At 43.8% G+C, this 25,983-nt stretch overlaps 2 protein-coding genes across 2 annotated transcripts in view; one reads left to right on the plus strand and one right to left on the minus strand.

The window, feature by feature from the left end:
* Nucleotides 1-758: 758 nt before the first annotated feature.
* LOC141073483 (nicotinamide N-methyltransferase-like) lies at nucleotides 759-11,900 on the plus strand. The gene is made up of 3 exons (XM_073560718.1): nucleotides 759-1,014; nucleotides 4,420-4,627; nucleotides 11,284-11,900. The coding sequence occupies exons 1-3, from the start codon at nucleotides 867-869 to the stop codon at nucleotides 11,708-11,710; spliced, it is 783 nt and encodes a 260-aa protein (XP_073416819.1). The 5' UTR covers nucleotides 759-866; the 3' UTR covers nucleotides 11,711-11,900.
* Nucleotides 11,901-14,835: 2,935 nt separating this feature from the next.
* TECTA (tectorin alpha) overlaps nucleotides 14,836-25,983 on the minus strand; it is a 244,087-nt gene continuing 232,939 nt past the window's right edge. The window contains exon 23 of the mRNA XM_073560719.1: nucleotides 14,836-18,501. Within this exon, the coding sequence (XP_073416820.1) occupies nucleotides 18,416-18,501 (86 nt within the window). The 3' untranslated portion in view covers nucleotides 14,836-18,415. The remainder of the gene's footprint in view (nucleotides 18,502-25,983) is intronic.

Here is a 25,983-nt window from a genome sequence, read left to right on the forward strand (position 1 = left end):
ACTTTTGCTTATACACATTATGTATGCATGAACTCATGAAACACAATTATACATAGTAATACATCTACATAATATGTAGAAACATACAGTACATATTACACATACGGCATAATACTTGGAAAAATTACCAAATAAGGCTAAACTCACACTTGGTGTTTTTTCAGCTATTTTAAATGCAAATTCTCAGCTGCATTTTACAGTACCAGCACAGTCTATGAAATTTCAGAAATCTCATCCACACGTATTGGTTTTTATCATCAGTATTTTGTGCTTTTCATGGTTCTTTGGGCATACAGTATGTCACTTATTTCATGTTTTTTTTCAGCTTTTTTCAACCATTGACATGAATGGGTGGTGAAGAAAACGCTGAAAATCCACAGCAAAAATGCAGGTATCAGATTTTGCTGTATTTTTGTACCAAAACCTGATTCTATTTATTTTTGCACTAAACTTTATCAGCATGCACAAGAGACAAATCTAGCATGCCAAAAGCAGCAAAACAGTGATTTTATCAAAACTACAGCAAGTAGCCCAATAGGTGACACCGCCAGAGTCAGCATTTCTGCCTCTTTATTATGCAGCTCTCACATGGGGTAGCAGATTCTTTTTCGAGCACTGTTAGCTAATTTATGTGCTGTACTACAAGCCTGAATGCTACCCCAGCCTCATAAGTGCAGACTTTCAGTGTATTTATTGTAGTAAATTATTGCCGAGATTTCTGTCCGGCTCCCCCTGCATTCCACAAGGTTTCCTGCCAGAAACAGACTACGCCTTCTCTCCAGTACTTTGGACGTAACACAGACAGGATCTGCTCAGTTTGCTGCGTGTCCACATTGCTTGTGCCTGTCGTAAACCTCCCGATCAATATGTCGGATTTTACAAATACAAGTGAATATGAAAAGCAGTTTGATCCACGACTGTATCTGGAAACATATTTCCATTTGGGATCTGGCAGCCTGGGTGATGATTTCCTGAAGTTTGTTCTTGGAAATTTTAACAAGACTTTAAAATCAGGTATGAAATCTAATGAGACACTTTATTATTTTTCAGCTAGGTGAACAGAACTTGGCTGTAACCCCTTGTGATCGCATTATACGAATCTTACCTGTTCATCAATGAGGTCTGGGAAGTTATTTTTGAATTAATTCAATTGAAGGGAACCTGTCACAACTCAAAACACTATTATCCTGCAAATTTGGGGTTAATCTGCTGGTTAATAGCGGTTTAACCCCTTCATGATATGCACGTACTAGTACTGCGCATGTCGTGTCTCTCCCTTTGATGTGGGCTCCGGCGCTGAGCCCACATCTTTCCCGGCATATGTCAGCTATTTTGAACAGCTGACATGTGACCCTAACAGCCGCGGGTGGAATCGCGATGCACCCGCGGCTGTTAATTCGTTAAATTCCGCTGTCAATAGCTGACAGCAGCATTCAATGTGATTGCGCCGGAAGCGCGTCACTAATCACACCCATCAGTGACCCCGTCATAGGATTGTGGGTCACCCATGGGTCGGCATGACAACCAGAGGTCTCCAGCAGACCTCTATGGTTGTCACTGCCAGATTGCTATGAACGCCGCCTTGTGGATGGCGCTCATAGCAAGTGAGCATTTCTGCTGTATACAAGCAATCTGATCATCGCCTGTATGTAGCAGAGCCAATCAGACAAGTGCAGCTTCTATTGTCCCATGGAGACTACTGAAGCATGCCAAAAGTAAAAAAAAAAGGTTTCTAAACATATTTTAAAAATCACCCCGTTCACACCATTTAAAATAAAACAATAAAATAAAAAAAATAAACATATTTATTTGGTATTGTCACATTCAGAATCGCCCGCGCTATCAAGCCATAAAAATAATTAATTTGATCGGTAAACGGAATACTGAAAAAAAGTCGAAATGCCATAATTAAGTTTTTTGGTCGCCGCAACATTGCATTAAAATGCAATAACGGGCGATCAAAAAATTGTATCCCTACCAAAATAGTATCATTAAAAATTTCAGCCCAGCACACAAAAAATAAGCCCTCAACTAACCCGAGATCATGAAAAATGTAGACGCTATGGGTCTCAGAAAATGATGCAATTTTTGGAATTTTTTTTACCACTTAAATAAAAGACAACGTAGATTTGTTTGGTGTATATGAACTCATAATGACCTGGAGAATCACAATGGCACATCAGCTTTAGCATTTCGTGAACAAGGTAAAAAAAAATCCAAAAAACAGTTGTGGAATTGCACTTTTTTTTTGCAATTTCACTTGGAATTTTTTTCCTGCTTTCGAGTACACAACATGGTAAAACCAATGGTGTCTTCAAAAGTATAACTCGTCCAGCAAGAAACAAGCCCTCACTTGGCCATATTGACGGAAAAATAAAAAAAGTTATGGCTCTGGGAAGGAGGGAAGCGAAAAAGAGAGACACAAAAACGAAAAAGGGAGTGAAGGGGTTAAAGTTGTGCAGCTGCTCTACTGAAGGTGTGGATACCGGGATGAAATTAACTTTATTCCTCTTGGCAGCATTGGACTTTCAGTTTTAGAGGTGTAGTTGGCGCGGCTTAAGGCATCGCTCAGCACATAGTGAGTGGTGACTGTAACTGCGCCCCGGATACTGACTGATAGCCAGCTCTGTACTGATGAACTGCTGAACTGGCTGTCAGTCAGTGCCGAGGGAGTGGTTATAGCCACCACTCACTGTGTACTGAGCTGTGACTGAGGTTGTGCCTCTATGACTGAAAGCTGCAGGCTGCTTAGAGGGGTACAGTTCATTTCCTCTGGTAGCCAGGCTTTCAGGGTGGCTGTATGGGTTTACAACACTACTACTCTGAAGATTAACCCCATGTCCGCAGACCCCATGTCCGTCTTCGTCAGCTGCCAACAGTCTTCTACTGAACTAATTGTCTCAAAATCTACGAAACACTAGGAAAAAAATCCTTATTCTGTCATCTGTCATGAATTGTGTGAAGTCCGTCAATGGACAGCATACAAGAAAATTAGTTTCAGCTTGCACCACTTGCTAAGATTATGATCTCAACCACGTGGGTTAGAACCGCGTAGGACGCCTGTGATGATATACGTAAAGGGAATCTGTGAGCAGGTTTTTGCTATGTAATCTGAGGACAGCATGACTTGGCAGCTGAGACACTGAATTCAGGGATGTGTCACTTTTATGGCTGTGTGCTGTTTACTTACAATGAAGGTTTTTTCACTAAGAGATAATCACTGCCAGGACAACAGCACCTGTGAGCTCCTCCGCCTCCTCTGATAAGCAGCTCACTGTCAATATACAGTGTACACAAAAGCTGTGGTGAAGGCAGGATCAACTTTCTCAGTTCTGCTGCATTCTACATCTAAGGCTGTGTGCACACGCTGCGGATTATGTGCGGATTAATCCGCAGGTAAAACCGCAGGTCAAAAGACCTGCGGTTTTACCTGCGGATTGCTCTGCGGTTTTGCCCTGCGGTTTTTCATCTCCTCAATGGAGGAGATGGCAAACCGCAGGAGAATCCGCAGAAAGAATTGACATGCAATTCTTTCTGCGGATTGAAAACCGCAGATAATCCGCGCGGAAAATTCCGCACCGTCTGCACTGCGGTTTTTGATTCCCATAGGGAATCATGGTACTGTACACCGCAGCCAAAACCGCTGCGGAACCGCAGCAAAATCCGCAGCGTGTGCACACAGCCTAAAAACTCTGATTGTGTCACAACTGCTGCATCCAGTAAACTAAGTCAAACATCTTTGGAATCAGGCTTTTGAACTGCTGTGCTATTACATACTTTGGTAGAAGTTCAGATAGCCAAAGAAAAGGAGGGATCTGCAACCAATTAGCAGCCGCGGGTCTGCTGCAGGGTTCATGTGGAATAACAATGTCACACGATCCTTGAGAGATTGTCACCAACATCGCTGGAACCAGGCTTGGACTGGCCCACTGGAGAACACATACATACCCTGGTGGGCCCCCTTTGTAGAAGTTGGTCTATCAACACCTTATATGGGCAGTAGTTGATACAATACAATTGATTCACTATCTATAGATGAAGGCAAAATCTCATCATTATATGGCAAATTTTTGAATGCGGATAATGTAATATATGTGTGCATGTGTATAGAGGGCCTCCAGAGTCAATGTTACCGGTAGGCCCTTGGTACCCCAGTCCATCACTGGCTGGAACAATAACCCCGCACTTTGTGTCCATCGCGAGGAAAGCGTACTACAAGTGCTTGTTCTTTAACATCCTTCTCTCCCCTGGGCTGTAGTGGGATGGAGAAGACCACATTCACATGTTTCCACAGCTCCATCGCAGGAGAAGTGAATCATTGCACACTGGCTCATCCGAATCAGAGGAGTGAGGTTGTTTGTAGACCTATCTCTTGGCACTATACGTCCCGGTACATATAACCATTCGCTCTGTTCACAGGTGCCGTGAGAGGATCTACCCTTATCGACATCGGCACAGCTCCTTCCATCTACCAGCTTCTCTCAACATGCGAGTACTTTGATGATATTACGGTTACGTGGCATACTAACAGAGAACGGCTGGAGCTGCAGAAATGGCTGAATAACGATCCTGACGCGTTCGATTGGTCCTCTGTAGTGAATCATGTCTGTGAAATAGAAGGAAACAGGTTAGTATGAAGGAACCGCCAGAGATAAATCACAGCACGTACGCCATTAGCACGGTGTCTGTGCAAGGAAGTCGTAAGGGTGGGAAACACTGATTGGGCTTTAGTTAGTCCATGCAGAGGGTATTTCAGGAGCAGCAATAATACATTGTCATTGCAGCACTGTCGGAAGACTTTTACTACATTTCTGTTTTTTATGGCAGATACAGATGGCCGTATATTCTCTCAACCAAGAGAATCGGGACGATTATGAAAATGACATTGTGATCAGAGCGTCATCATAGTATGATCTGATTCTCTCAGATGAGAAGATGGAGAAAATACATTTTCCATCTTCTCCATTGCGTCAGTTCACAGAAATCAGCCTGCACTCAGATGTCATCCTAGTGCAGTCAGATGGTTTCTACGCTCTCCTTGACTTGAATATATCAGATCAAACTCAGGAATGCAGCGATTTTCTCCTTGGAAGACTCTGAGGAAAACATCGGACGTGTGCATGGCCCCATAGTATAACATTGGTCGGAGTGTGATCCGATGTTTTGTCAGGTCAGAGACAGCAGGTACGCTCATCTGCATCTGCCCTTAAAGTGGGAATAAAAAATGAATTCATGATATTCAGTCCATTACCCTGAGGTGTTGATCCACAGTATCCGAATCCATGTATAGGAACAACCTCTGTTACATAAAGAGTTTGGATTTTTGGGTCACAACAACCATTTTTACAACAAAAATGTAAAATGTTAAATAAACTTTATAAATGTAATATATACCTTTACAGTGCAATTTGGCCCCAATTAAAGGGTTGCTGGACTACTGTCTATTGATGACCGATCCTTACGTTAGGTTATTAATATTAGATCGTGGGGGTCTGACGCTCGGTACTGCCACCAAACAGCTGTTTTTGCAGCCGATGGCTGCTGGATGTTAGCAGTTATGGAGCAAAACAGCACAGCTCCAACAATGATGTAATGGCCACTGCCGAGTATTGCAGATCTGCCTCTATTCCTGCACTATTCAGTATAGCATCCTCCAGGCTGCGGCTTCTGCCTGTGCTAACTATGAAATGAAGAGCAGGAATCCCTCTCTGTGTGCTGTGCTGTGTATGGGAAGTGACTGTGAGCTAATTTCCCCCATCAGCTCATCGGCAATTGCAAATAAAGAGCTAGAGCCTGCAAAGGGTGGCAAACTGGTGAGAATGCAGGATACAAGTCATATTTCGGCAGTACCCATCTTTTTAGATGGACGCGTTTGTGTCATAAACTACACTATTGTGTCCAGCTATGGACACCGCTATAAACTTTGGAATCCATCTGCAACTTTGGACTCTGCCTCATTGTAATCAATGGCTCCATCAGGGGATTCAGACAGAGTCATGAATGTAAAGGTCACATACAGTGTGAATGAAGACTTGGCAGTTAGTCCATGTTATAGTACATAGCAAAGTATGTGTCTAAATCTCTTATTCTCAGCCCCTGGATCATGCCGGGGCACGCTTCATGAATAAATCAAGTGCAATGATGGATTATATTTACACAACTCGCAGAAACAGAAATATAAGGAAGCCAAAAGCCAATAGTCGAGGTTTCCACTGGGTTCCTGTACGTCCCTGTAGCACATTATATTGTATATGCATTGCTGGCAGCAAACTCTCACCCTAATATAATTGTTCCATAACTTTTTCTAGCCTGCCTCGATTTAACTTTAGTACTACAGTTATTATTTTATGTAGGTAAAACCACAGGACCAAAATATTATTAAAATATGGTGAAAAAATTATATTGAGACCCAAAATCCACCTACAGTTGTGGCGCTGTGTGTACAGTGCTCCTTCACAGTTTCCTAACCTGATGGGTGGTCATCTAATATCCATAAGGCCGGCATGGGTGACCCTCATTATGTAGCATCCACTGCCTTCACCTTAAAGGGAACCTGTCACCCCCTCTGGGCGTTTTTAGCTAAAAGAGCCACCTTCAGCAGCACTAAAGGCCCCATCACACGCAGCGATCTCGCTAGCGAGATCTCTGATTTTGTGACGCCACAGCGATCTCGCCAGCGAGATCGCTGTGTGTAACGGGGATCAGCGACCGCTCCCCCCACCGGGTATCGCTGATCATGCTCGATCGGCATGGGCCATTTTTCGATCGCTGGTCTCCCGCTGGCCAGCACGCATCGTGTGGCAGCGAGAGACCAGCGATCAGTGACGCTGGATGCTGGTTTCTAATGTAAACATCGGGTATCCAGCTTCCCATAGCTGTGCATCATGCCCCTGCTCTGCCGTCTGTGCCCCGCCTCCCATAGCCGTCCATCATGCCCCTGTGTGCTGCCATCTGTGCCCCTCCTCCCACAGCCATCCATCATGCCCCTGCTCTGCGTCTGTTCCCCGCTACCTTCTGTCTCCTATGCCAGCGCCTGCTTTGTGAAAAGAGTTGTTGGGCAAGCGCAGTGCGCGCTGCCCGTGAACTGACATCAGGCGATCACGCCTGCGTGTTGTGTTGCTCCACAACACGCAGGTGGGTCGCCATTCCAGGGCTGCGGGGTACTCGGTACCGGGCCGCTATCAGGGGGATGTGTCGCAGTGGTGGTGACCCGGACCGTGGCCCTGGGCGCCCAAGTAAATAGGAAGATGTTGTGGTTTGAATGTTATTAAATGAATAGTTCATGACGCCACCTGTGGTGTTCGGCAAGGGAGGTGTTAAGCCGACGCTGCATGCAGATCCTCCGGGACAGATGGTGTGGTGCAGCAATGGTGGTATAGCCCTCCACAGGCAGGGCTGTTGTCCCAGGGCAGTGTAGATGTGGAGACACTTAGATGGTGTAGTGTCCGGCGCAGGGGATGTAGCAGTGTCAGGCGGACGGACGCAGGAAGGAATGGAGGACACCAGGGCATGTAGTTCCAAAGCTTTACTTACAGTCTGTAATGCCCGCTTCTGTGCCGTGTCCTCCGGGTCAGGGACTCAGTCAACCTCCAGGCAAGATGGAAAGCTCCCTTCCACACTCCGCCAACTTATGTGCCTTTCCTGAACGTCTCCTCTATTGCGCCTTTAAGTGTGAAGATCTCCAATACCGTGGTACACTGGAGTTCCTCCTGACAGATGTTCCCAAGAACTCTACTTGCACGGCAGACAGCTGTAGCCTGCTTCGGGGACTCTCTACTCCTAAGTCCCGGCTCTCTATCCGTATTGCTGTTGTGCGCTCAAGTCTTAGATGGGAGTAGTGCATTTACAGCCCACTACTCCACTGGTATCTGCTGCAGAACCATTAGTGTCATACAACCTCGGGGACCGGGCCCCGGCCTTGCGCTTAGAACTTCTAGGCAGGGTTCTTCCTCTAACCCACGTCCTCTGTGCTCCCTTTTACTCCTTCGTTCTGTACTTGTCCTTTCTCTTCTATGGAAGCTCAGGCTTCAGGTCAACGTCCTTCTCCTTTCCTTTCCTTTCCCGTGTCAGCTGGCTCAGGTCACTGAGGCAGCTGCAGCACTCCTTCCTCCATCCCTTGTTCCAGGGATCCCCACTCCTCCCGAGTGGCTTCCTTCCTCACTGACCTCCCGTCAGACTAACCTCCTGTCAGACTAACCTGTCATCCTAAACCTTCCCGCTCATATATATATTCTGAACTCCACCCACCTCCCAGCATGTCTAGTGTTCCAAGCAGGGAACCACCAAAGGTGCTCTGCTTCTCTCTACGCAAAGAGCCGCAATGTGGTTATGCTGAACTACTCTATTGTGTGGGGTGCGAGTGTTGGAGCGTGGTCAGGAGCCTCCAACTTACCTGGAAGGTGGGGCACCACACCTTAGGAGAAGGTGCAGTACCTCTGTGGCGACTGAGCCTCAGGGGCGCCACGCAGGCGTTATCGCCTGTTGTCAGTTCATGGGCAGTGCGCACTTGCGCATGCCCAAGAACTGTTTTCACAGAGCAGATGCCGGCATAGGAGACAGAAGGAGGCGGGGCACAGAGGGCAGAGCAGGTGCATGATGGACGGCTATGGGAGGCGGGGCACAGATGACAGCACACAGGGGCATGATGGACTGCTATGGGAGGCGGGGCACAGATGGCAGAGCAGGGGCATGATGGACTGCTATGGGAGGTGGGGCACAGACGGCAGAACAAGGGCATGATGGATGGCTATGGGAGGGTGATGCCCAGACGCTACAGAGACATGATTGACGACGGGGAGTTGGCTGCTTCAGGGGGAGACTCCATACCTATGGGAAATTTACACCACTTTACCTTTCATCCATTAGACGGATAGGCACAGCCTCACCCTATTCTGCTCACGCGCCTCCCATTTTGGTGGAACTGACTGGGACTAGCCTGAAACCGCCTAAAGTTGCAAAAATGTTATGACTTGTTAAAATGTTTTCAGGCAGAAAACTGTCAAAAACACCTTAATGAACCGGGATTAATGGGTTTACTTCTCTTCTCTGATGGATTGTATAGCAGCTCAGGATAAAAGACATGAAAAGAAAGATGATTGGTAGAAGAAAGCCATGATTTATGGCCCAGAGATCCTTATGGGGATGGTTTAGTGGGAGACATGAGAAAGACTTTGGTGAGGATACTGTAGGGAATAGCTAATGCTGCAAGTTGTATATGGTATTAATTTTACTCACTTATTTAGTGCCGTTACTTTCCCGGCACATCACAGACATCATCACTGTCCTCATTGGGGCTCACAATCTATATTCCCTCTCAGTATGTCCTCATTTATTAGTATATCATTTTAGGTATTGCTGATAAAGTCACTGATTTCAAGCTAAACCTCCACCACAATGAGCAGAAATCATGAAGTTTCCAGCTTGTTGTGAAGCCTTTGGCTCTATGACAAGAAATGCAGATGCTGTGGAGTTGATAAGAGCAATCACCTTGATGGCACACCAGAGCTGACCTCTTCAGTGATTGTGCAAGGTGATAAATGCTGAGCAGAACTTTGTGGTTGGAGGAAATGTCAGACTGGGAGTAGTTGAGGTCAACTAAGGGGGAATGACTGTTGGACTAAAGTACCGTTTCACAAAACCAACGTCCGGCTAGTTTATTTGCCTCATTGCATCACTTACAGGTCCGTGATATTGATAGGAACAAACATACGAGTGAAGTAACTGAAAAGCTTGAAAAATGTCACTAGCTTAGTTTTGCCAACAACTCAATAGCTTGGAAATCCAGTCTCAATAACATATCACTAGGGCAGTGCTTTTCAATTTCTTACCAAGGACTTCTCAGGCATCTGCTCCCAGCAGAGAAGTGCCCATCGTTTTTCTATGCCATGCTCTGTGAGCTAAAAGCAAGAAAAATCTGTTTGCTAGTTTTCTAGGACGTACGGACTGTTTAGCTCACAGAGTACAAAATTATGCCTATGGTATGTTTATTATGGCAAGGACAACACCTGTAAGTAGTTTGTATGTTCTCCCCATGTTTGCGTGGGTTTCCTCCGGGTCCTCCAGTTTCCTCCCTCATTCCAAAGACATACTGATAGGGAATCTAGATTGTGAGCCCCATCGTGGACAGTGATGATAATGTCTGTAAAGCGCTGTGGAATTAATGGCACTATATAAGAGAGAAAATAAAAAAATAAATAAGTTCAACCACTGTGAAGTCCCACCTTAAATCGGTAGTATCACAAAAATTCATATATGTATCTATCTATCGATAGATTTGAGATAGACAGATACATATATATGCATTATGAACAGAATTAGAACATAGTTATTGAAAAAAAACAACCAAGAAGCAATGGCAAAATTATATTTTTTTCACATTCCACTTTAAGAAATAAGTAAAAATACCCAATAACTTTTTGTAATGAAAAATTATAATAAAAAATAAAATACCCCAGATATATAAAAAAGAAAAACCAGTTGTCTTCAAGTCAAAATTATCTACATCCAGGTATTTCAGTCTACAAAAATGAACCCTATAGTCAGAACACCCACCGATCACCAGAACTTTTATCCCCTTTCTCTCTTGACCACAAGGCCAAGCTGACAAGAGTTGAATGATGCGGCAATTATAGTCACTGCCATGAAAAAAAAAATGAGAGGACAGGTGATGGTGGACCGACAGTGATCTAACAATTATCACTTATGGGATCATTTTTGTAGGCTAAAAAAAAACCCTTTAGGCTATGTGCACACGTAGTTTTAGGACCTGCGGATTTTTCCGCGTGGATTTGGAAAAATCTGCAGGAAAATTCTCAGGTCAAAAGACCTGCGGTTTACCTGCGGATTAGCCTGCGGTTTCATATCTCTGCAATGGAGGTGTGAAACCGCTGCGGATTCCGCACAAAGAATTGACATGCTGCAGATTTGAACCCGCAGCAAATCCACGCGGAAAAATCAGCAGCATGTGCACAGCGTTTTCCAGTTTACCATTGAAAACAATGGTACTGTACAATGCAGCAGAAACTGCTGCTGACCCGCAGGGCCTGAAACGCTGTGGATCCGCAGCAGAATCCGCAACGTGTGCACAAGGCCTTAATTGCAGCAAACTATAGAATTGCAGTATTACAGCGTGTTATGCTGGATGTAAATTGTAGGGTTTTATCATAAACGAGAAATATTATGTTGTGTAATCCAAGGTCCAATATATGGGGGAAAGAAACATGGAATACATCATTTTATTTCCCAGATTTATTATAAAAATTATGTTTTCATTTTCCTCTGTAGGATGGACCAGAAAACGAAGGAGGAGAAACTGAAAGGACGGATTAAAAAAGTTATGATGTGCGACGTCAGTAAGAGCAACCCATTGGCCCCTCATGAAGAGCCCAAAGCCGATTGCCTGGTTACAACCGTTTGCCTGGAGGCCGCCTGCCGGAGCTATGGTTCCTATGGGACGGCCCTGAAGAACCTTTCTAATCTTCTTAAACCAAAGGGGCACTTGCTCATGGCAGGAGACATTGGGGCCAATTACTATGAAGTTGGTTCCAATAAAGTTTTTTCTCTGCCCGTTAATGAGACTTTTCTGAAAAAAGTCATCAGTGAAAGCGGCTATGAGATCATACAGCTGGTGTCTTTCGGGAAGCCGGAAGATGCTGACTTTGATAACTCTGATTTTGAGGGCTTTTATTTTGTTCATGCTCAAAAAATATAAGAATTTCATCACTTTGTGGAAAAATTAATTTACCTAGTTATATCTCACCAGAAGCGGCATAAAAAATATCTGTGTAACAATACATCCGTATATGATGATCTCACCAGAAGCAGGATAAATAAATAAATCCGTATATGTTGGGGTTTTGGGGGGGCTCATCATGTAAAGAAAATAAACAGTTTTTCTCAAAGTCTGGCTGTTCTGTCCTCCTAGTGATGTGCTATTGTTATAACACAGGACACCTGTAATTTAGGATTATAAAACCACGTGATTGAAGAATAATCTCCCAGGAGCTGAGGATTCAGCTTTCAGAGATATAAAATTAAATACCCTCCTTAATTATTACTTAGAATTTAATTTTGCTCTGCTTGTTCGGCGCTGCGTTTACTTCTTTGGATTTGTGTACTTCTATTTTATATATAACATGGCTGTAATTTTTAGCTAAATACTACAAATTAAAGTAAAAATATATACACTCACTGGCCACTTTATTAGGTACACCATGCTAGTAAGGGGTTGGACCCCCTTTTGCCTTCAGAACTGCCTCAATTCTTCATGGCAGAGATTCAACAAGGTGCTGGAAGCATTCCTCAGAGATTTTGGACCATATTGACATGATGGCATCACACAGTTGGCGCAGATTTGTCGGCTGCACATCCCTGATGCGAATCTCCCGTTCCACCACATCCCAAAGATGCTCTATTGGATTGAGATCTGGTGACTGAGGAGGCCATTTGAGTACAGTGAACTCATTGTCATGTTCAAGAAACCAATCTGAGATGATTCGAGCTTTATGACATGGCGCATTATCCTGCTGAAAGTAGCCATCAGATGTTGGGTACATTGTGGTCATAAAGGGATGGACATGGTCAGCAACAATACTCAGGTAGGCTGTGGCGTTGCAACGATGCTCAATTGGTACCAAGGAGCCCAAAGATTGCCCAGAAAAAATTCCCCACACCATGACACCACCACCACCAGCCTGAACCGTTGATACAAGGCAGGATGGATCCATGCTTTCATGTTGTTTACGCCAAATTCTGACCCTACCATCCGAATGTCGCAGCAGAAATCGAGACTCATCAGACCAGGCAACGTTTTTCCAATCTTCTACTGTCCAATTTCGATGAGCTTGTGCAAATTGTAGCCTCAGTTTCCTGTTCTTAGCTGAGAGGAGTGGTACCCAGTGTGGTCTTCTGCTGCTGTAGCCCATCTGCCTCAAAATTCGACGCACTGTGCGTTCAGAGATGCTCTTCTGCCTACCTTGGTTGTAACGGGTGGCAATTTGAGTCACTGTTGCCTTTCTATCAGCTCGAACCAGTCTGCCCATTCTCCTCTGACCTCTGGCATCAACATGGCATTTCCGGCCACAGAACTGCCGCTCACTGGATTTTTTTTTCTTTTTCGGACCATTCTCTGTAAACCCTAGAGATGGTTGTGAGTGAAAATCCCAGTAGATCAGCAGTTTCTGAAATTCTCAGACCAGCCCTTCTGGCACCAACAATCATGCCACTTTCAAAGGCACTCAAATCACCTTTCTTCCCCATACTGATGCTCGGTTTGAACTGCAGGAGATTGTCTTGACCATGTCTACATGCCTAAATGCACTGAGTTGCCGCCATGTGATTGGCTGATTAGAAATTAAGTCTTAACACACAGTTGGACAGGTGTACCTAATAAAGTGGCCAGTGAGTGTATATCTTTAGACATTGTTTACAATATAAATATACAAAATGTAATAATCTTGTATTAAGGGACCTTCAGTCTCAAAATAATAGTGCAGAGAGGTTCTTGTGTTGTCCGGGGACCAGAGCTGTGTGTGAAGAGGGCTGGATGATTGGCTCAATTTTGAAGCCCTTTTCTGTCTATCGGCCATGACAGAGAAGTTGTCAGTCTTATTGATATGTAAGTGTTTTAGTAAGTTTTATACATTTATATCTTCCAAAATCCAGTGATTTTTTTTTTTTTTTCAAATGGACAACCCCTTTACGGTCTCCTGTACATGGCAGAAGACTATGATCCAAACCGGTATCACTTTTTGTAAAGGTTATACCTTGCTGATTGGTGGGGGTCTGACTGCTGGGACCCCACTGATCCCGTGAGCAGAGCTCTAAAATGTCCCAATGCGAATGAAGCGGAGGCTAAATATGTAGATAGTCAAGTACAGAGCACTGAGAAACAATGGAGCTGTGGTGGAAATGCCCAGCCACTGCTCCATTTAGAGCCTCGTTCTCGGATCAGTGGGGCTCCCAGAAGTAGATGTATGTCTACAGCGCTGTATATTGCTAGACATATCCCAGCGAACTTTTGGGGTACAAAGGTATTCTCACCTACATGCATCGTTTATAGAGAGAGAACCTGTGTAAATACGGAGGCCATAGGAGCGTGCCACAATTCCTTTAAGGCCGGGATCAGACATACGAGAAACTCAGACGAGTCTCGCAGGGCAATACCAGGCACTGCCGCCGGCACTCGGGAGCGGAGCGTGCGGCTGCAGGTATTTCTATGCAGCCGCACGCTTCTGTCCTGAGTGCCAGCGGCAGTGCCGGGTATTAAGAGCAAGACTCGTCCGAGTTTCTCACATGTGTGATCCTGGCCTAATGGAAAAATCAGAAATAACAAAATGGAACCTTAGTATGTTCATCCCCTTCTTGTAGATGAGATAATGCCGGCACAGAGGACCCCATGCAGTGAGCAGCACGGTGGCTCAGCAGCCGTCCTGGGTTCAAATCCCACCAAGGACAACATATGCAAGGAGTTTGTATGTTCGCCCAGTGTTTGCGTGGCTTTCCTCCGGGCACTCTGGTTTCCTGCCACACTACAAAGACATACTGATAGTGAATCTAGATTGGGATCTAGATGTCTAAATAGGGAATGTAGATTGTGAGCCCCAATGGGGACAGTTATGATGTCTGTACGGCGCTGTATTATGAATTAATGGTGCAATATAAGTGCATAAAATAAATACAGGAACCACCTAATGTGTAACGCTCTGTGTCCTCCTGTAAAGCCTCCATGCACAGGGCTCAGTTTTGGTTATTGATCACTAATATTTATTTTATTTAAAAAATGATTGACACACGATATAGAAACCTGATATTCAACACTAAATAAAGACACAATGCTATTTTTGCCTTCAATTTATTAATTTAACATTGAAAATCAAAATAATGGCAATATTTGCATCAAACGTTATGAATCTGAAGCATGAACTTGTAGCGTTAAGAGGGATATTTTTTTTGCCAAAAATAAGAATCTGCACAGAAAAGCAATAAATACCAGATGTTATATTGATATTTACATATTATGGCACATAATTACGTTCGGGTGCCTAGATACAATACTTGCGTTACCTGCCTCCGAAGAACCAGATCATTTGCTAATCCCCCTAAGTTGAGGCGCAAGTGCAGCGTATCGGGTGTACGGATGTAACATATTGGTGCAGACATTTTATTGTTTACAGCATCTGATTTTGATGCTACGACTCACGTATAGCCTTGGGTGCCCCTGCCTTTTAGTTTGCCATCCCTTTTCTTGCAGGAGCTAGGTATAAAGTTCATAGTTGACAGAATTGAGGAAGAGCGCTTTCAAAGACGTGTCGTAAACAGAATTTATATAGTAGAAAAGTGGTAGTGATTCCTAAAGTTCTGCTGAAATGACATTTGGCACCATTCAGGGTATAAACGGGGCGGACAAGCTCTTTAGGTTCCCAGTAGAAAATTCATGTTACGGATTGTCAATAAACTGTTAATCCACAATCGAAATCTGTGACAAAGTCCACATGTAATATTTAGCCACAGATATCACTGACAGATTCTTTAAAATTAGATTATCAGCACAAAATGAGTGTTCAAACCAAGCACAGCATCTGGTAGGGATCACAGCCTTAATAAAAATCCACCTTGTGTCTAAATCCAAAGCTGCGATTATCAGAAATGGTTCTCTTTTTAGATATGCTAGTTAGCACACGTTCTCATCTACTTGTTTTTCCATGCCCGCTGTCCGCTCGCTCTTCTACAGCCCGGTGTGTAAAGAAGAGGGGGTCGTAGATAGATGGAGTAGCTTGGAAGGTTCACAAGACTGCTCGGCCATGCCGAGGGTGCACCCTCACCTAATTAACATACTTGCTACAGAAGGATTTTTACCAATCACACCAATGGATTTGGGCTATGCCCCATACGAGGTGCCATGCTCGGTTTGCACAGTCACCCTATGCTTATTCCATATGAAGAGAAGAATGAATATAGACTAATAGAATATTGACAGAAGTTCTGTGTACGTTACAAAATACAGGTAAGGCCAACAGCTCCTGGCTGCTCTACATCCAATATGCATATACATCTGCCGTAGTAGTGGGTGGGATTTTATCTGTATTTTTAGATGCGATTAGAGAGAATTTGTCAGCAGGTTTGCTATGTACTCTGAGAGCATCATGATATAGGGGCATTCCAGGTTTGTGTCACTGGGTACTGGGCTGTGTATTGCTGTTTAAATACTATCAGTGCTTTATCAGCAGTTGATTATCATGCCAGGACTTGGGGTCTCTTGTTCTAACCCCACCCCCACCACTGATTGGTAGCTTTCTGCCTCTGCACAGTATGCACAAGAAGCTAAAAATCACTGGTGTGGGTGGGGTCATACAGAGCTCAGCCCTGCTAAATCTACATCAGAGAAAACTAAAATTTTATCACAACTGCTGAACCAAGTAAACTAAGTGACACATCACTGGAATCAGGGTCTCTGCCCCTACATTATGCTGTGCTCAGATTATATAACAAAATCCGCTGACAGATTCCCTTTAAAGTATTCAGTCCTAACATCATGCTGAAAAAAGGGAGCTGCTGGGGAAACTGATACATTTTCAATAATGAGGAATACATACTGGTCTGGCCAATGACATTTACTCAGACCTCTGCTTTTCTACAATGGCACATACAGAAGTGTATCGAAAGTCTCAGCACTGCAGAATGTCAATAACGCATGATACATAATTTATTATGATTTAAAATGATAATTTAAAATGATACATAATACATATTTGTGAGAGTAGATGGAGGCCGAATTGGTGAATGGCTGAAACGTACAAATGTGATCTGCCTATACTGTACAGTGTTTCTGGTCAAGGAGTGTAAAGTGTGATATAGTTTATAGGGATCTAAGGGGTAAAGTTTCTCCTTGTGGAGAGTGACATGCTGGTGTAAGGAGACTTATAGGCCGTGCATGCTCCTCTGGGAAATTAAATATGCAAAGGGAGGAAGAGGACTAACTCGAGTGCCACATATTTGAAGTAGGAATCTAAAAGTCAATATCGATCCTTTAACGAGCCTTATCACATGACTTAGGATAAGAAGCCAAACCAGAATCTAAATTTGCAACACCCTGAATCATCGAGTCTGTAAACTGAGATTCTGGTTTGGCTTTTATCATATCAAGTCATACGACGAGGCTCGTTATATGGTCAACAGTGACTTTTAGGATTCCTACTTCCCATAGGTGGCGCTAGCGTTCTGGTCCTCTAGTCTCTAGTTGATAGGAACATTGCTTTTACACAAAAGTATAAATCCTCTTACTAATGACATACTGCGCTTAGACATATTGACGGATTCTGAAAAAAAATACTTTGCCAAGTATCGCAATGCTCTTCTCAATGGCCTGTGTCCGATATTACACTTGTATAAGGATGAGCTTCAATAACAGACACGGCCTGTGGACTGGAGTGGCGATGTTTCTTTAAAAAAAAACTAATCACAATCATTTTCCGTGTCCTAGACATCCTTCACAACATGTGAACGCATTTACAAGAACAGGAATGCAAAAAGAAAAAATAATGTTACCTATAAACAATAATCCTAGCTGTTGTGCCTAATAGTAGATTGTTTTTAAGGACATTAAAAAAAAAAAAAAAAATTTAAAAAAAAAAAGTGCTCCAAGCCGCGTTTCCTCTATAACGTGCAGCAGATGTATTAATCTAAATTCTAGCACAATAACTGGTGGCAGCCAATATTAATGTGACATTTCATTATCATCGCTTCTATCTCTTTAGCTAGGATGTAATGTCTACGTGGTGTAAGTTCAAGCTTTTCCTGAGTTTCCTTATAGTCACATATTGATATAATAGAGCAGACAACCTCAGATTCACTCAGTTCTGACCTAAGAAATTCCCCGCTGTAACGGCTGCTTCCTTCTGTTACTTCATTTTCGGTTATATAATATTTTAATGGTTTTCATAGTAATGCGAAGTTACACAAAATTCGAGATCTACCTTACATTGTCTCCTACTATCCTGCAGATTTTTAGACAACTAATGTTTCCGTACATCATTTCAAGAAATGCAATGAGATGGGCCCCCCCCCCCCCAAAAAAAAAGATTTAATTAACTGAAAGTATATAATCGAAAAAAAGAAAAAAAAATGTAATTAACTGAAAGTAAATAAGTAAAAAAAAAGTTTTGTGAAGTCTTGAATTTAAAGTGTAGAAATGTCCGTGAAATGTGAACCCAAGTTGGGAAAAGTTACCAGGTTACACATACAGCCATTTATTGCTTGGAAAAATCACTCAAACTGCCTTTAATTAAATATCTGAGTATACATTGTTAGAATGTCTTTTTTTTGTCTCTCTTGCACCTTGCAGAATTTTGCTTCTGGGCCTACAGTTTCCCAAATAACATCTTCGTTTTCAGTCCCTTCGTTAGGTTAATTTCCAGTTTTATAAATAAAATCCAAGCGCGGAGATCGGGCATATAAGTAGGTAGAACAACCAGGTATTGTGATGCACCGGAGAAGAGCTGGAGACTAAAAGAAAGGAAGAAGAAAACATAGGGTTAAACGCAGACGACAAAGTTCAGTTGGTAAATTATACTGGAAACTAAAAGAAAGTAAGAAAAAAACAAAGTGTTAAGCATAGACAACAAAGTCCAGTTGGTAAATTCTAAAGTGTTTTTTTTTAAATTAATGATTTCTAATTAAAAAAAAGAAAGGAAAAAAAATCCGATTCTATCATTAGCTGGTACAAATAGCACCAGATTATGTTGTGAGGACTGGTCACAATCCAATTTGTAAGACGGTTCAGTGCTCAGGGTAAAGACATGTGGAAAGAATCTGACTCCCTTTGTCATAAAGGACAAGAGACAAAAGGAGGAAATTTAATGAAATTGTGGAACCTGGAAACGGGAGATCAAATGCGTGAGAATTGTGAGCGGTGAAGACGGTTCCCTTAGTCATATTAGAATACCCTATATACATTTCCTAGGTCACGAGTGGTCAACCTGACATAGTGTGGTCCGCGACTTTATTAACCCCTAAAAGACCAAGCAACCTTTGGTATAAAGGGTCTAACACGACACATTTTTTATTTTTCCTGATCGTATGTTTTTGTTCTGTTTTTTCCCCCAGTGATTTGACAATGATAATCTTTCGCAATTTGCCGTGATCGGAGAACCGCTTTAATATTTGTTAATTTAATTTTAGAGGTTCAAAAAGAAGAAAACATAATTCCTCCTTGCATTTTATTTCTTTTACAAGTTTAATGAAGACCAAAGCGAAGGGTATATAAAATGGGTAGACTGTTACAGGGTTATTCCAATCTTTAAAAATGGGAATAATTGGAAAGTGCTTCTTAAAAAATGTGACTTGCCAATTTACATCTTATTAATAACTGAGATAGTTCTTAATATATCTTATCTTTAATGTTTCACTGTTTATAACTCATTGCTCAAGGAATCAGACCAGACTAGAGAATTTGACTGAACATGCACAGTGCTTACAACCTCTTTTCTATTGAGCTTGTAAGCACTGCTCTGAAGTAAGCAGATATCTCCAGAATACACTGTTAGGCTATGTTCACACTATCAGTATTTGGTCAATATTTCACATCAGTATTTATAAGCCAAAACCAGGAGTGGGTGATAAATACAGAAGTGGTGAGTTGTTTCAATTATGCTTTTCCTCTGATTGTTCCACTCCTGATTTTAGCTTACAAAGACTGATGTAAAATACTGACCAAATAATGAATGTGTGACCGTGGCCTTAGCTATAGAAGCAAATTAGCCTCAGTGCTTTCGATACCTCACTTCTCCACCAGGTCTTGAAATGTCTGCTTCTGTCACCAGGCACCGCCGAATTCATTTTACAAGTGGTACTGGTGATAGAAAAGGCGTCAGAACCAGAGGCTCTGGATGGCTCAGGCTCTATCCAGCCACAAGGATCAGGGTGGCTGAAATCTGCAGTATGGGTGTGTGTGCTGTCCTCCCTGGTCCAGCCAACTGGAAAGCACCACACTCTATTTAAGCTTCCAGCTTACTGTTAGAAGCTGCAAGATATAGTCTTGTGCACCTCTGGTTTAGTCCTGTCTGTTCAGCTCCTGTGTAGTGTATTTGTTTCCTGTTTTGACTTTGGCTTTTCTAACAGACTATTCTTGTGTCTTCTGATTCTGTACTTTTCCTGGTGTGATAATAATGTAGAAAAGAAAATGGTAACCACTGTCCAAACTCCAGAGCAGACTGTCTGCTATGTTGAAACTGTTTTAGTACACACAGGCTGTCCCGGAGTTGTGTACACACGACTTACGTAAGACTTGTAGTTACGAACGTAAGATGTAAAAAAAATTACGCAGAACATGGATTTATACTCATTTCATGACTCACCTCTCCTTTGGTCCACCTACTCACTGTCCGGTCCTCTTCTTTTCGCCATCATGTGCTGTATCTCTGGACTTTTCACTATAAACCATGATTTCTGACCACTTCCAGGCCTCGGAGGTCACTGCGTGTTGCAAGATTGCAACATCAAGATATGTGCTGCAATTTTATAACTCGCAGTGACCTCCAAAGTCTGGATTCATCCAGAAGTTCTGGCCTATAGTGAAATGGACCGAGAAGCATCACGCAATGATGTAAATGAGAGGATAGTACAAGGGACTCCCATTCGCTTCCAAACTCCAGGAACAGCACGTCCACACTGAACTTTCCTCCCACCTCTCATCTACCTTTCTCTTTGACAAACTACAATCTGGTTTCCGTCTCCATCATTCCACTGAGACAGCCCTGACCAAAATTACTAACGACCTTCTTACAGCCAAAGCTAATGGACAATACTCTATACTCCTCCTTCTAGACCTGTCCACTGCTTTCGACACAGTTGACCACTGCCTCCTACTACAGATCCTCTCCTCCTTTGGCATCAAAGACCTCGCCCTATCCTGGATCTCATCATACCTTTCCAACCGCACATTCAGCGTCTCCCACTACCTTCTCATCCTACCCTCTCTCTGTTGGAGTCCACCAAGGCTCTGTTCTAGGCCCCCTCCTCTTCTCAATCTATACACTTGGCCTAGGCAGATCATAAAGTCCCATGGATTCCAGTACCACCTTTATGTCGATGATACTCAGATCTACCTGTCTGGCCCAGAAGTCACCTCTCTGCTCTCCAGAATCCCGGAGTGTCTATCAGCCATATCCTCCTTCTTCTCCTCCCGCTATCTCAAACTCAATGTGGACAAATCTGAACTAATCATCTTTCCTCCATCTCACAGATTTTCCTTACCCGACGACATCACGCTTTCCCCCGTACCAGAAGTCCGCTGCCTCGGAGTAACCCTTGACTCTGCCCTGTCCTTTAAACCGCACATCCAAGCTCTCTCCACCTCCTGTCGCCTCCAGCTCAAAAATATTTCCAGAATCCGTCCCTTCCTAAACCCTCAATCTACTAATATGCTTGTGCATGCCCTCATCGTCTCCTACCTCGACTACTGCAACATCCTTTTCTGTGGCCTCCCTGCTAACACCCTGGCACCTCTCCAGTCCATCCTTAACTCTGCCGCCCGACTAATTCATCTCTCTCCTCGCTACTCCTCGGCTTCTCCCTGATAGGAATGGCGGAATGCACTAAATAAAAATAATAATAAAGTGCGTTCGCCGCTCGGCGTCCACCGTGCAGTAGGTGATATAACCGCTGCTAAGTGGTGACAGGAGCAATATGGTGGAAATGCACACAGGGTTAAACTTCACCCAGGTGCGCAGAGCAATCTCAGTTAACTCACAGAGATGCCAAAAAGTGCAAACACAAATGACTGAGCCTGTTGTAGTCACAGTACTCAGTAAAAAACGCACACACGGTATACGATCACAGGAGTAGCCCAAGACGGCGGCACTACGTCCGTCTAGACCTACTGTTTGCGTTGCGTTGCAACTCCGAACGCAAAGGAGGCTGCTACTGCAGCGCGGCGTGGACACTGCCGCTAAACAACAAAGGCAAGGCGCAAGCGCAATGTCAGACGCTAGCAGCTGTGGATGTTGCAGCAGAGGAGCTCTGGCGCTGATTCTAACTCAGTCCCTATCCACATGCGTAATATCAGAGGGAAGGGGTTTCAAATGAGTCAGTCACCAGAATCATACATCCGTCCTCATACACACAGCAGCAAGTAAGTCTATACTAGCGCATGGCGGAACAGCCATGCGTGCCTTTTATAGCAGATGGACCAATGAGAACTGGAGCGGGACCTGAGCACATGACTCCTGATCTCCAATGGGAGATCGTCCCATGAGCATGCCCAGTAAGAGGACAGAAGGACTTGGCCTCAGGAGAGATTTGCTGCAAGGCAATCTCCTCTGCAATCTCCTCTGCAGTGGAACAATAGGAGGAGAGTTCAGAATGTGAGGATCTGGATCCCTGCTGAGTAAACACAGAAAAACAACTCCTAACACTCCCCTCTGCAAATCTCTTCACTGGCTCCCATTCCCTCTGCGTATCCACTTCAAATTACTAATACTGACCTACAAGGCCATCTATAACCTGTCTCCTCCATATATCTCTGAACTAATCTCCCGATATCTTCCCTCACGTAATCTCCGGTCCTCTTAAGACCTCCTTCTCTCAAAGACTTCTCCCGAATAGCCCCCACCCTCTTGAATTCTTTGCCCCAACATGTCCGACTATCAAGCACACTCGGATCCTTCAAACGGAACCTGAAAACCCATCTCTTCAGGAAAGCATACAGCCTGCAATGATCCCCGCTGCCTCCTCACCACTACTGGAGTTACCGCCTCACCATCACTGGAGCTGCTGCAACCCCTCAACCTGTCTCCTTCCCCATTATCCTGTAGAATGTAAGCCTGCAAGGGCAGGGTCCTCTCACCCCTCTATATCAGTCTGTGATTGTTAGTTTGTTTACTGTAAGTGATATCTGTAACTTGAATGTAACCCCTTCTCGTTTACAGCACCATGGAACCAATGGTGCTGCATAAATATATAATAATAATAAAAGGGGCAGCGAGCAGTGGGGCACATGGAAGGTGATCAATGAGGTGAGTATTATGTTTTTACGATTTTCTGGACCTTTGCAAAATGGTGCTCAATTTCCACTCCAAAAATTTGCCCAACTTCAGTGTTATCCTTTCCATATGCTATCCAAAACAATAAAACAAAACTTTGTGTGCTATTACTCTTAAAAATGTACCTATTCCAACTTCAAATTCAACTTAATAACAAACCTACAGAACTTATCTTGTCTGTAACCTGGTGATTGCCTGTAATTAGATGGCCAGAATTATTAGCAAGCGGTTCCGAACTGGTTCCAGCTTCTCTATACAAAACACCCAAATATTATTTTCAGCATGTACAAATAACTTACTGAGGCTAATAGACTAAAAAATGGCTCTGAAAAATATTTACTAATTGTGGAAAGTTCATGTTTATGTTAAAAGAATTTTTTTTTTCAAAGAATAAAGTACAATTACTAACATACAGTAAGTAACCAGCTATAAAGATTGTAATTCACACAGGTCTGTTTCACAGACCAAGGTCATTTAATTGCTCACAGCAAGTACATCAAAGTTCAGATGAAATATGAGCTTGGTTCATGTTAAACAAACCACTTTAGTGTACAATTTAGGCTGGGGTTACACAGTGACTTAAGGCCCTTTTACATTTAGCGATGCACCAGCGACCGGTCAGGATCGCTGGTGCATCGCTAAATGATCGCTAGTGAGCTTTCACACAGAAAGATCTCACAGCGATGCAGCAGCGACGCAGCGCACGATACTCACCTTCCACACACAGCGATCCTGACGTCCTCCCGCCTGCGTCCAGCGTCGCTCGTCTCACACAGCAGGAAGCCCAGCAGGAAGCAGACGACGAGAAATGGAGCCGCCCGATCTCGCGCGATCAGCGATGAACAGCGGGGGAGCGGGTCGGAGGTAAGTATCACACATAGCGATATCGCTAGCAATATCGCTATAACGTCACAAAACCGGTGATGTTTTAGCGATATTGCTAGCGATATCGCTATGTGTAAAACCCCCTTTAGGCTGTGACACAGGTGGTATGGCCAAAGATCACTCTATGCAGCTACTACATTGCAGCATAATGGGTTGCATTGCGTACCCCTTGGGTACCACAAAGAGGAAACCGCAAATAGCCAGAACAAGTTGGAATTTTTGCAACTAACTTGTCAAGGTACTTTAGAGGTCACAAATGAACCCCATTCACCTGAAATTTGCTTCAAAGCAGCATAGTGTAATTTTTGATCATGGCCAAAATTGCCATATAGCTCCAGTGAGACTTCAGGCAAACCTGATGCGCTGTGTTATGCCCAATGTTGGGTCTGAGTACATGATGCACAACCTGGGATTCTCTGTGATGAATAACAACCCCGTACATCATACACCGCCCCCTTCTAACCTGCAGATGGCAGAGTATGGCCGGGATCACACATGCAAGAACCTCGGACGCGTCTCGCATCCTAATACCCGACACTGCCGCCAGAACTCGAGAGTGGAGTGTGCGGCTGCATAGAAATTCATGCAGTCGCATGCTCCACTCCCGAGTGCTGGCGGCAGTGCTAGGTATTAAGATGCAAGACTAGACCGAGTTTCTCGCATGTGTGTTCCCGGCCTTATAGAAAGTATATGAGTTATTTAAAGCGAACGTGTTAGCAGTTTTGGATAATATGTGAAACGGCCATCACCTTTCAGGGCTTATCGACAACATTCTATAATGCTGTAGATATTTTGATGTTTGTGTATACAGATTTTGCTCTTCTGTTCCTATTCTAGCCGCCTCCTACGTCCCCTCTTCTTTCCCAACTGTATCTTTTCAAAATCCAATTTTTTTTCTGAAACATTGGACAGCCATCATTTTACAAAACAATAACAGACCTTCATTTTTGAGAAACCTATTTAGTGTTGCCAGACCACCACATAGTTGGAAAATGCAGCTTCTAGAATCTAGATAAATCTTATTAATAACTTTCATATGAGAACTTTGAAATAATCATTAGCAAAATTAAAAATGTTTAACTTTTCATTTAACCCCTTCCTGACAGGGTTATTTTCCAATTTTTCGTGCTCGTTTTTTCCTCCCCTTTTTCCAAGACTTTTTTACTTTCCCATCCACATAACCTTATGAGGGCTTGTTTTTTCTCTATTGCTTCACTGGGGGACAAAGGAACCATGGGTGTGTGCTGCTGCCACTAGGAGGTTGACACTATGCCATGAAAAAAATGTTAACTCTGCCTCTGCATTATACACCCCCCCCCCCCGACCAGCTGTAGGAGAATCAGTTTTTTCTTAGTCTCAGCAGGAGGTGGATAGGGGTCTCTGATCAGACCCATACCTACCTCATTGTGCGTTGTTCCCTTTTTAAGTAATCATGGGAGGAATACAGAGTGGATCTGTCACTACTGTTTTCCCCGCTCAGGAGCTATGAGTACGGTGTGTGCTGCCACCCCGTATACTCATAGTTCCCATAGGTAGGACCTTAAACCGTAACACAGAAGCGTGTTTAGGTGATTGGACCCGGTCCTGACCTCCGTCTCCCACCACTCGCCCACTAGAGCCTGATGGTTGAGAGAGATGCCATGCAGGAAAAGATTTGGGACAGCAATCTTTACTCTCAGGTAAAACTGCTCCTTTTTCAGGGTGAGCAGAAAGCAACGGGTTGCAGCATTTTGTCTTTTAATTTTTTCACCCTTTTACTATCGCTACAGGAAGAATAAAGATAATGGAGCTGACAGATTTACTTTTTCAGAGGAGGGGTCCACGTAGGGGACCCCGGCTCCACGCAAAACCCAGCATTTGCTCCTTTCCCACGTTTTGGTGCAGCAGCACCATTTTGGGGTCCCGCTCTCTTTTTTCCCCGGGTCTGCGATGTGGTTTCTTCAATACTCCAGCGGTGCGAAAAATCCAGCCCCCGGCTTCACGCCGGGTCCCGCACGCGATTCCCCCAGCAGCAGGTCCCGGCGTCTCTTGGGCGAAGCACTTCCAGGGTAGGCTAAGCCCC

Source organism: Dendrobates tinctorius, unplaced genomic scaffold (genome assembly GCF_039654945.1).
Source record: "Dendrobates tinctorius isolate UK_male_01 unplaced genomic scaffold, ASM3965494v1 ptg000303l, whole genome shotgun sequence".
NCBI lineage: Eukaryota > Metazoa > Chordata > Amphibia > Anura > Dendrobatidae > Dendrobates > Dendrobates tinctorius.